At 47.4% G+C, this 12,344-nt stretch overlaps 1 protein-coding gene across 2 annotated transcripts in view; it reads left to right on the top strand.

Moving 5' to 3' along the window:
* The window catches only part of FAM192A (family with sequence similarity 192 member A), a 19,493-nt gene that overhangs the window by 3,620 nt on the left and 3,529 nt on the right, over positions 1-12,344 (top strand). For both annotated transcript variants that reach the window (XM_006031026.3, XM_006031025.3), the window contains 2 exons: positions 3,276-3,397; positions 9,053-9,186. In XM_006031026.3, coding sequence (XP_006031088.1) covers positions 3,276-3,397; positions 9,053-9,186 — 256 coding nt within the window. The remainder of the gene's footprint in view (positions 1-3,275; positions 3,398-9,052; positions 9,187-12,344) is intronic.

Consider the following 12,344-nt stretch of genomic DNA (forward strand, 5'->3'; position numbering starts at 1 on the left):
CGCTTGAGGGCTGCCTGGGGCTGCCTGTGCCTGCTCCTGACAGCCCCGAGTGGGCTGTGAGCGCCTGCAGCTCGAGGTGCCGGCCATGGGGCAGGCAAGGGGCTGCTTTTTTCTGCGCAGGGAAGGAGCTCAGGGAAAAGCTGAGCGTGGGGAGGGAGTGGCCCCTCCCACACCCAGTGCCCCACATTGCAGGTGCTCGCAGCCTGTGTAGGGCTGTCCGGAGCGGGCACAGGCAGCCCCACGCGGGCTTCAAGCAGCTTCAGCACAGGGCACCGGGCGTGGGTGGGGAGGGGCCGCTTACCCCACACCGCGCTCCTTCCTTGCCTGGCATCCCCCCGCCTTACCTGAGCTTCCCGCACCGGGGCAGCCACATGATCCCAGCCCAGAAACCCCTGCTGGGGCTTCCTGTGGGGCGGGCAGGCCCACTGTTGTTGGAGCCTGCTGCGCTTCCCCTGGGTCCTGCTGCCCTTGGTTCCTGTCATTTTTGACAGGAACCAAGGGCAGAGAAATATAAATTTTCTACATTTTTTTTTAGAGACCCTGCAGGCTGAATCCAGCCCGTGGGCCGTATTTTGCCCAACTGTGGTCTAGAGACTAAGGGGGCACATCTACACGTGTATATCAATGCAACGCAAAAAACTCTGGTGCCTGTTGCACCAGAGTTTATCGCTCCTGGGTACCGTGTGTACACGTGCGCCCAGGACTGCAGCACATTGAGCTGGGTCAGAGCAACCCTGACTGTCAAGGAGTCAGGGGGGTCAGCCTGCCAGCCTGGGACTGCTTCAACCCCACCCAATGTGCTGTGGAGGGGCTAACTGGGGCACAAGGGTGCTCTAGTGTGGGGCTAGCTGGCAGGCAGTCACCACACTGAAGCACCCTCATGCCCCAGTCAGTCACATCAGTGTTTGCACATGTGGTGCTGCAGAGTAAAATAACTCTGCAGCAGAATAATACTTGTATTTAAAAGTACCACATAAGCATGGAAAATTAGGGTTGGAAGGGACTTCAGGATGTCATATGGTCCAACCCCCTGCTCAAAGCAGGACCATCCCCAACTAGATAATTTGAGCCAGGACTCTGAACCGGGCCTTAAAAACCACCAAAGATTAAGATTCCATCACCTCTCTAGGTAACCTGTTCAGTGCTTCACAACCCTCCTAGTGAGAGAATTTTTCCTAATACCCAACCTGACTCTCACTTGCTGCAACTTGAGACCTTTACTCCTTGTTCTGTTATCCGCCACCGCTGAGAACAGTCCAGTTCCATCCTCTTTGGAACTGCCCTTCAGGTAGTTTAAGGTTGCTGTTAAATCCCACCTCAGTCTTCTCTTCTCTAAACTAAAAGCCAGTTCCCTCAGCTTCTCCTCAGAAGTTATGTACCCCAATCCCCTAACCATTTTCCTTGCCCTCTGGTGGACTCTCTGATTTGTCCATATCCGTTCTGTAGTGGGGGCCCAAAACTGGACATAGCACTCCAGATGAGGCCTCACCTGTGCCAAATAGAAGGGAAGAATAACTTCCCTCAATCTGCTAGCAGCTCTCCTACTAATGCAGCCCAGGATGCTGTTAGCCTTCTTGGCAACAAGGGCACACTGACTCATATTCAGTTTATTGTCCACTGTAACCCTCAAAGTGGACAGTTACCCCCACTGTAACCCCCTTGTCTGTAAAGCTACTGGGTCAGTTCCCAGCCTGGTGTCACGTGCAAATTTGCTGAGGGTGCACTCCATCCCATCTTCCAGATCATTGATGAAAATATTGAACAAAACCATTCCCAGGACTGTCCCATTGAGCATTACACTTGATACCAGCTGCCAGCTAGACATTGAGCCATTGACTACTATCCTCTGAGCCCGATGCTCCAGCCAGTTTCCTTATCTACGCAATAGTCCATTTATCCAGCCCATACTTCCTTAGCTTGCCTGTGAGAATGTTGTGGGAGACAGTATCAAAAGCCGTGCTAAAGTCAAGGTACACCACATCCACTAGTCTCCCTGCATCCACAGAGCCAGTCATCTCATCATAGAAGGCAATCGGGCTGGTCAGGCATGACGTGCCCTTGGTGAATCCACATTGGCTGTTCCTAATCACCACCTTCTCCTCCAAGTACTTAGAAATGGATTCCTTAAGGACCTGCTCCATGGTGTTTCCAGGGACTGAGGTGTGGTTGACTGGCTACCCTGCTGCAGTTTATTAGTTTACTCCAGCCTACTAGCCCTGCACACATAGACAGTGAGATGTTTACTGTGGAGCCAATTACTGTATTCTGCAGTAAAAGTCTTGTGTAAATGTGCCCAGGGAGTAGCACTGTATGCTTTAAACATGAGGGCTAAAACTTAACTTTTTGCAGAACTTTGTCTTGAATTTGATAGTAATTGAATTTGAAGTTGCTCCCATTTCAAAGAGTGGCTTAAGTGGGTTTCTCAGGGCTTGCCCTCAAGGTAGTATAACTCAGGCCTATGAGGCACAAAAGTACAACCCTCTTAATATGCAAAGTCACAAATCCGCTGAAGGAATTAAGTGTTTACTGGGGGGAAAAAATAGCGAAATTGAGCAAGTTGTGACTAAAAAGAATTTCCAGGGTGACCACAAAGATAGAAGACTTTTTGCCCTAAGTTTTTCATTAGCTCTTTAAAAGTGTGTGGCTGAGAGTTAGTCCCCTTTGCATAATAGATTTAAAAGAACTTTCTAGAAAACTCTGTGTACCCTACATGGAAGAGCAGATAAGCTGCAATTCTAAAAATCTAGGAGAGGCTAAGCACGTTGAGAGTATTTTAGTTTTCACTGTTCTTATAAATGCAACTGTGTGATAGGGTATGGGCTGCTTTCTTTAAAAATACAGAGCCTAGCTTGACAGTTCTTGAATGTTTGGGAGCTCAGCTTAGTTAATATGCAGTCTTATTGTCTGGGAAATATTTTTGCTTCTTAGTTATAAAAACAGTCAGGTCAGTGTGCAGATTGTTTTCAGAAGGGTTAATCTTCGGAAAGGTCCATTATGTAGCTGGCATAGCAATGTTGTGTGGTCATTGGGACACATGGTGTCAGCAGCAGCCCTGGGTTCTAATCCTTACCTGGCCTGTGAGTATGTGCCAATCTTTTTTTTAACCCCACTGTGTCAGTGGTGTTAGAACTTCTGTAAAATGTGGATTAGTATCTACTGTTTCTAAAGCAATTAAATGGAAAGTGTTATAAAACTGTCATTCCCTTAATTCTTCATTCTCCAAGTTTCCTTAATATCCTTTCTAATAAATATGCATTGGTTTGGTTTTTTTCCAGAAAATATGGTAAGAGGCTTAGATGAAGATGAAACAAATTTCCTTGATGAGGTTTCTCGGCAACAAGAGCTAATAGAAAAGCAACGAAGAGAAGAAGAACTGAAAGAACTAAATGAATATAGAATATCCTTTGCACTGAAATGGCTGGTGTCTTAACTTTTTACACAGAAAAAAACCACTGAGCTATAGTTTTAATGTGCTGCAGTCAAACTTACCACGTGTGGCCTTTTTTCAAAGCAATGTTTCTGTATAGCAAGAGGTAGAGGGTCTCCTCTAAAGTTTACCTTTGTTCTCACTACAGCTCTGTCAGTATTTCTGGTTTAGTGCATCTTCAGTATTTCCCTATTTTGTGGTTTCCTAATAATTGCCATTGTATTATGGTAAGTGTGAAATATAATGAGAAAGCCTGTCCTTTCTTTATATGCACCCTCTATCCCTTTAGCCTATGCCAGGGGTCGGGAACCCTCGGCACGAATGCCAAGCATGGCACATGAGGCCATTTTGCTCGGCACGCCACAGCCAGCCCTGGCTTTGAGTAGCTGCTGCCAGCCGGAAGCCCAGGCTCCTCCCAGCAGGGCTTACAACGTCCCAGCTGCCTGTTGGGAGCAGCCCAGGCTCCCGGCTGGCAGCAGCTACCCAGAGCCGGGGCCAGCTGCAGCTGGGAGTCTGCAAACAGCTGCGCCAGGCTCCGGGATCAGCTCCGTGCCAGTACGTGCACCCACGCCTTGGAGCGGGCGGTGGGAGGGGAGGGGCCTGAGGCTCCATGCTGGCAGCAGCTGCACGGGCACCTCGGGGCGGGCTGCACTGCTCCACTGTCTGCTTCGAGGTGCACACGCAGTCGCCACCAACATGGAGCTGATGCCAGAGCTGCGGAGCCTGGTGCAGCTGTTTGCAGCCTGCCCATTGCTTGTTGCAGCTGCCCAGAGCCCAGGATGGCTACAGATAGCTGCGCTGGGCTCCAGAGCCCTGCTATCACCTCTGTGCCAGGAGTGGGGCAGAAACCGGAGCTGCACTGCCTCAGGCCCCCCCACTCCGAGAAGCGGGTACACATGCTGGTACAGAGCTGATGCTGGAGCCCAGCACAGCTGAGCTGCAGCTGGCCCCTGCTCTGGGTAGCTGCTGCCAGCCAGGAGCCTGGGCTGTTCCCAGCAGGCAGCTGGGATGCTGCAAGTCCTGCTGGGAGCAGCCTGGGCTCCAGCAGCTACCCAGAGCCGGGGTAGCTGCTGACAGCCACAGAGCCTGGGCTGGGGGGCAGGGAGGTACAGGGCTGGGGGGCAGGGGCACAAGCAGGGCATCCTGCCATGTTTGCATTTTCTTATATATGGATGATTCTCTCTTGTCTGGTCAGTTTCGACAGAGAGAATTATTTGTAAGAAATCAAGTGTGGTACAAATTCTAGTGCACTTAGAACTGGGAGAATATTAGACATGGGAGCAGGTGGAGGTGAGATGACACAAGGAGTGTCAAAATACTATAAAATGACACTAAGGTAAATCAAGAGAAGTAGAGAATCAAGCTGAAGATTTTTTTTTCTTTTGTGGTAACCCCCCCCCCCCCAAAAAGGTCTCAGTTAACTATTACAAGGTAGTCCTTAACTGCAAATTCAACACTTAATGGCACCCGTGTCCTTTGCATATTTTCTGGTGTGGTGGGATGGGATGGGTGGTACTTTGCAGATAATCTTTTACAAATGACCCAGTACAGTTACAACTGAGAGAACTTCATGTGGGATGTAGTTGGCACATGCTGTAGAATTGTTTCCTTGACTTATTGGGACTGACGCTGAATGGGATATATTTACCCTTTAGCAGTACTTCCTTAGGGTCTGCTGGATGCTAAGATATGCATGGCAAATCTGTGCTGTGAAAACAACTGACCACACTAGCTGGGTCAAGCAAGTTCAATAGTGAATCCTGCTAGCCTAGAAGGAATCTTGTTTTATGCCTTAGCTAGACAACACACTAACCCCTGAAACGATTGGGATATTTTTAGGTATTGGTAAAGTTATCTTTTTATAGTCTTAAAGGCATGGGGGACAGGAAGGGGGCATGGTATATCCACTGTTACGAATCACAGAATTCATTCTCCATATGTCTGTTGAATGCCATCAGTGAGGATTTTTAGTATTCAGCATGGGACTTGGGAATTTGACAAGCAGTTTTGAGCATCTTGGTAATTTTCAGACTCTACATCTGTATGAAACAAGGTCACAAAACTTGTAAAATATCTCATCTCTACCTTAAATTCTTTTAGGTGCTATTTCCCATTAACTACAAACAATTTCTGCACCATTAACTATCAATAGTCAGTGCCCATACATTTTGAACAATATAATTGTATACAAACATGAAGGAGGTTAATTGCTCCAGAGTTCCTTCCAGTCTAACAAGTGGACAGAAAATGTTGCTTCTTTTATTGTTCCATGTGAATTTCTCAATACAAGCTCTAATTTAAACTATCTAAAGGCATTAAGTCTAGGTTATAGACATCTACCAATAAATGGATTAAATATGCCATGCTGCGCACACATTCCTAATTGCTTAACAGTCCAGAAGTCATTTTAAAGGGGAAAAAGTGTATCACAGCTGATAAGACATTTGTCCACAGAAGCATTGCTTGAAATGGTCTTCATGGGATTGACTTGGACAAATCAATTTCCATGGATAACAGTGGGAAAGGGTGCCAATTATGGGTGGACAAGGTTCTTTGGGTGAATCTGATATCTTAGTTCAGCTAATTCTCTTTCTAGATGAGGAGTTAATTTTTTAAGTTTCTCCTTAAATCCTACCACTTTTTGAATGAGGCTGAGAGTTTCCTGTTGATATAGAATGCTGTAAGTTTTATAGGAGGACCTACTAGCAGTTCCAGTACATGAATCTGCTAATTTCAACAACAACAAAAATTGCTCATCACAGGTCTAGTTGCCTAATTAAGGCATAATACAACAGTGAACCTCCTACCCTGATAAAAAAAAAGACAAAAGGAACCACATGTTGCAACATGACACTATTCAGAAGTGTTAGGACATGCAAGTATTGAGCTAGTGTTGTTTGCTTTGTAGCCACAGGATGGCATCATTATACTATGATTTAAAAAACTAGCATGCTGTAGAGAGGCATGAGTCACAAACTTGACAAAATAGTAGGGCTGTGCAAAGCTTCGGTCCCTGATTCGATTTGGCGGAGATTCAGTCAGGTTTGGTAGCCAAATCTCTGAATCTGAATTGAATCAGAGGACCCTTTAATCTCTCCGAATTGAATTGGGACCCTCCGAATCAATTTGGAAAGGTTCGGCGATTCGGACATAAACTAAGCTTTAAATGTTTTTTCTACATACCTCTAGGTAGCAGGCAGTTCGTGAGTGCTGTGATGCTGTGGTGCATGGAGCGTCCCACAGGAGCACGGGGGGCTCACCAGTGCACTTGACAGCAGACCCGGAAGTGGACCAGAAGCACTTCTGGTCCACTTATGGGTCCACTGGGGAATGCATAGCCCCACACTCCTGTGTCCCCCCAGCTTGGTGACTGGTGCCTCCTGGGTCTGGGGGGACACCCAGGGTCCCCCTGTAACCAATCGCTGAGGCGCGAGGGGGATGTTCCAGTGCACTCCCCAGCGGACCTGGAAGTGCTTCTGGTCCGCTTCCAGGTTCGCTGCCAAGCACATGGGGGGGGCCCTCCCCCACACTCCTGTGGGACGCTCCATCTGCCCCAGCATCGCAGCATTCACAAACCACACTGGTACCTCGAGGTATGTAGAAAAAACATTTAAAGCTGTGTCTGTGTCCAAATCACTGATTCTCTGAATCAGCATCGAATCTTCAGATTTGGATTCAGCTGTATTGAATTGGGGACAGTGATCTGAATTGATTAATCGAATCACTGTCCCCAATTTGGGCCAAATCCAAATCAAATAGGGCCCGCTTTGCACACCCCTACAAAACAGGGTTAAGGACAATTAACATATCTCTGGATAATAAAGTACAAATCAGGGGGCAACCCCTTGTTAAACTTTAAGTTCAAGTTTTTAAAAAGTGGTGGGAGATCTTGAGCCTACTGTTTAAACAAAGTGTACAAGGACTTTGGTATACCCTAAAATTGAGTATTTGTGCATCTGTTGCCACTGCATTGATTTGCCCTGCCAAATCTAATTTTCCTTTTCCTGGGTGTTCGCTGCAACAGGTGATAACGTATAATGGTTTATGAACTTGGATTTAGGTATTTTTGTGGTCAGCTCATTCACAGAATTGGAGTCAAAGAGTTTGCAGAGGTATCAGTTTAGAACTGAGTTAAGGATGCCATTTGCAGGGTTTTACCTTTACCTTTAAACTCAAACTGACCTCCTCCATGGGCAGCAAAACAGATTGGTGTTTGTGCAAAGTCCTGGGTGTGGCTCAAGACAGAAAGGTCTTATTCCACACGCACACAACCCCCCTGCCCTCCTTGCTCCCTGCAGCCCAGATTATCCATCTCAGGCAGGGATTCACCTGCAACCCACTTTGGTAAGTTTTAGGTTAGCTATTGCCTCTGAGGATATTACTGAAATTTAATAAAAGTTTAAAAACTTACCCTCTGCTTTACCAGCTTTTTTAAAAGAACACCTGTCGAGGGAATAGCTCCTAAGGTACTGGCAGCATGGCTTCTTGGTTCAATGCAAACTCCCCCCCTTGTCTTCCTAGAGCGGGGATGGGCAATTATTTTGGGTGGAGGGCCACTTACCGAGTTTTGGCAAGCTGTCCAGGGCTGCATGCGTAGCCCTGCCCCTTGACAGGTGCCTCACCCCCTGGTTGCCATCTTGGGACCAGAACTCTCGCCCCCTGACCTTTGCCACCAGAAGTCCCTCCGCTCCCTCTTCCGGAAGTCAAAACCCCTTGCTGAAAAAAGTACATCTCAGAACCAGAAAAGTACCAAATTGTATTCTAAAAGGCGAAAATCTAAAACATTCATTAATTTGATTTCAAAAAATATTTTTGCCCTGGTTTACATGCGTTTGTGTAGTGTACACAGAGGTGATTGCACAATAGCTTAAAATGAAGTCTTACGCTTGTATATTGTGGGAGCTTGGGTGTGTGGGGTGAGGGAGCATGTGGGTGTGTGTGGATATGTGTGGTGTGGGTGGGTATGGAGTTCGTGGGGGGATGTGTGGTGGGGTGGCTGGGGTATGTGAGAGGGTGTGGGGGCCCCCCCCACCTGTCTGCACACACCCCCGTACCAGCAGGACCCCATGCTCCCTGGTCCAGCCATGCAGCTGGGAGCCAGGTGGTGCTGGAGCAGGGCAAGGGCAGGAAGCATGGAAATGGCTGTGGGTGGGTGGGACTGGGCTCCTGCCTCCTGCTGCTAGCTCCCCCTGGGTCCTACTTCCCCTGGCTTCTGTTGTCTTTGACAGGCAGCCAGGAGCAGATAAATATTTTCTAAATATTTTAGGGGTCCCGCAGGCCGGATGCAGCCTGCGGGCCATATTTTGCCCGCCGTGGTCCTAGAGTAACCAAAGAGCAGTTTCTGCTGTGTAGTGTACTAATGTAGTCTTTTTCTACCCACAAGTCCTCCAGGAACAGGCTGGGCACCAAACAACTCTAAATGGAACAAGTTAAAGTAGTTTTCACATTCTCTTATGACTATTAGGTGCCTCCTAAACGCATTCAAATAAGCTTGTTCAGGTGGAATACAAAGCACCACAAATGAACTGCAATCTGCCACTGTCAGCAGGCTAAATTGGATGTAATGCTGAAATGCCTGCTGTCTTCATTTCTCAATTCCCAACTGATCCTTAACCCTTAACTCACAGCACTCTCACTAAAGTGGGGGTCAGCACAGACCCAAAGAAGGAAGCAGAGAAGAAATTGCCAATGAAATCAGTGGAAAACAAGAACAGGTTCTCTCAGGCAAAGCTGTTGGCAGGAGCTGTGAAACACAGGAGGTTAGTTTCACACTTCTATAAATTCACAAAAAAAGGAACAGAGTTAACATTATAGAGTTAGGCAGGCCAAAAACTGCCTCCAGAAGGTTGTCAGACGTGTGAACCTTACTAAAGGGGAACTAGCCTGTTTCCATAAGCTCTCTTAAGCTGTGGGGAAAACTAAAATGATTCAAACCAATAAGCCAGTGAGAGGCAAAAGGAAAGCCTTTGTTGTTTTAGGGCTGTGTTGGTGTCATGAAATTTTATGCTTAGATCTGGAAGCAGCCAGTTTTCTCCATCTTACTCACCTAAAAGTACTCCATTGTGACTTTGTTCATGCAACTATTACTGATTCAGATTTGCATAGTATATCACCTTATCATCTACACCTAATAATATTGCATAGTTTTGCAATATAATTGTGTTTGGGCTTATTTTGGTTTAAAGAAGGTGACTTGTATGAACTTGATCATGAAGGTATTGAGCAACCTTTCTGCACTCTCCACCAATTTATTTACATGAATACTGATGTGGCAAAGCCTCTCTACAATCTATGAATCCATGAATCCTTTGGATAGAGCCGGAAGGGACCACAATGGATCAGCATGTCCAACCCCCTGCCCCTGGCAGGAAAGAGGACCGAGGTCAGATGACCCCAGCCAGGTGACTATCTAGCCTCCTCTTGAAGACCTCCAAGCTAGGTGATAGCACCACTTCTCTTGGAAGCCCATTCCAGATCCTGGCCAACCTTACTGTGAAAAATGTCTTCCTAATATCTAACCTAAATCCACTCTCAACTAGTTTACACCCGTTATTCCTAGTCACTCCCTGGGGCACCTTAGTAAACAGCGCTTCCCCTATTCCCCGTTGACCTCCCCTAATAAATCTATAGGCGGCCACAAGATCTCCCCTCAGCCGTCTCTTGTGAAGGCTGAAGAGATTCAGCTCTCTCAACCTCCCCCCGTAGGGTCCATCACGAAGGCCACTAATCATGCGAGTAGCCCTCCTCTGGACCCTCTCCAGATTCTCCGCGTCCCTCTTGAAGTGTGGCGCCCAAAACTGGACACAGCACTCCAACTGCGGCCTGACCAGTGCTGCATAGAGGGGGAGCATCACCTCCTTTGTTCTATTAGTCATGCACCTGCTAATGCACGACAAGGTGCGATTGGCCTTGTTGATGGCCTCGTTACACTACCGGCTCATGTTCATCTTAGAGTCAATTATGATGTGGAAATTGTGTTCAAAGATCACTATTCAGCCTCAGACTGCTACCGTAACTACTAGTTTTATTATAGATTTTGGACATTTCCCCCCTACATTCTGGATTCAGACCCCAAATTCAGTTCCCAGAGACAAGTCATCCGAGGACGGTGACTATCTGTCATGAATAAGCATCTAAAATTAAATGAGTATTTTTAACCTGGCTTTCTTTGAAAGAATAGTTTCATAGTTTCTAGGGTCGGAAGGGATCTGGGCAGATCATCTAGTCCGACCCCCTGCCATGGCAGGAAAGAGTACTGGGGTCAAACGACCCCAGCAAGATGGTCGTCTAACCTCCTCTTAAAACCCCCCAGGGTGGGAGCCTGCACCACCTCACTTGGAAGCTGGTTCCAGACCCTAGCCGCCCTGACCGTGAAGTAGCGCCTCCTGATGTCCAACTTAAACCTTCCCTCCGCCAGCTTATGACCGTTATTCCTGGTCACTCCTGGCGGCGCCCGGGGGAACAGGGACTCCCCCAGTGCCTGTTGATCCCCCCTGACTAGTTTATAGCAGGCCACAAGATTCCCCCCTCAGCCTTCTCTTCTGGAGGCTGAACAGGTTCAGGTCCCGTAACCTTTCCTCATAAGACCTGCCCTGCTGTCCCTTGATCATGCGAGTGGCCCTCCTCTGGACCCTCTCGATGCTGTCCACATCCCTCTTAAGGTGCGGCTCCCAGAACTGGACGCAGTACTCCAGCTGCGGCCTGACCAGTGCCGCATAGAGGGGGAGGATCACCTCCTTGGTCCTGCTTGAAATGCATCTGTGGATGCACGACAAGGTACAGTTGGCCTTCCTAGCCGCCTCCCCACACTGCCGAGCCATGTTCATCTTGGAGTCAATAACGACTCCAAGATCCTTTTCCACCTCCGTGCTGACAAGAGGGGAGTTCCCCAGCCTGTAGGTATGGTGCTGGTTGTTCTTCCCCAGGTGCATCACCTTGCACTTGTCTGTGTTGAACCCCATCCTGTTCTCCTCTGCCCATCCTTGTAACCTGTCAAGGTCCGACTGTAGCCTGTTGCTCCCTTCTATTGTGCCCACATCCCCCCACATCTTGGTGTCATCAGCAAATTTGAAATAAGAGATCTCTTCAGAAATTTCTGATATCTGGGTGGATATTTTATTCCCAGTACTACAGTAATTTTATTTGTGTATAATCTTGAATGTTCAATAAGTTCACTTACACGTTTGTCTGAAATTCTTCTTTCAACACACGCCATACAGCTTGCCTAGGCTTTTAACGTAGCAGGAGGGAAATAGATGTTCACTTGCATTCAAAGCTATTTTTTTCCCTTCTTAATCTGTGGCATTCAAGTAGCAGATTCTGGAAAAGGAACTGGCATGTTTCTTGATGGCACATCAGATGGTTGCAGATGGCATCTATTTGAAGACAGCATCTCAAAATTGACATGTCGCTGCCTTGACATGAAGTCATTTTCTGCAGTCAGTCACTTTGTTTTCCATTTCAAACTGGCAAAGATCAAATAAGGATCAGTTCAGCATCTCCAGGCTTTATTGCCTGTCCTTGCAGCATCTCTGAGCTTTATTGCCCATCTTTGGCAGTAGGTGGACATGTGTTATTGGAAATTTATTCCATGACTAACATTTTGGCACAGAGATAAGTTTAATTTCCAGTGCCACTTCAAATGAAAGGGAAGAGCCTGTGGTAGCATTACACTGCTGCCTAATCAGCCTGTTTCGAATATGGGATATCAAAAAAGTGTTCCCCCATTGGTAGCAGAAAGCAAGAACATAGAGGAAGAGCAGTGCCTAGTTCATTAAGCAGAGGATGGCTATAGAGTTCTCTGAGTGTGAGTATTTGGAGTGCTTTCAAAGCAATGCCCTTCTTCCTCCCCTCCTCCCTCATCCACCATGCTCTAAAGTGCCCTTTGGAGTTGAAGAAAGAACACTTTTTTCCTGCT

This window comes from Alligator sinensis, unplaced genomic scaffold (genome assembly GCF_000455745.1).
Source record: "Alligator sinensis unplaced genomic scaffold, ASM45574v1 scaffold1000_1, whole genome shotgun sequence".
NCBI classification, from domain to species: Eukaryota; Metazoa; Chordata; order Crocodylia; family Alligatoridae; genus Alligator; species Alligator sinensis.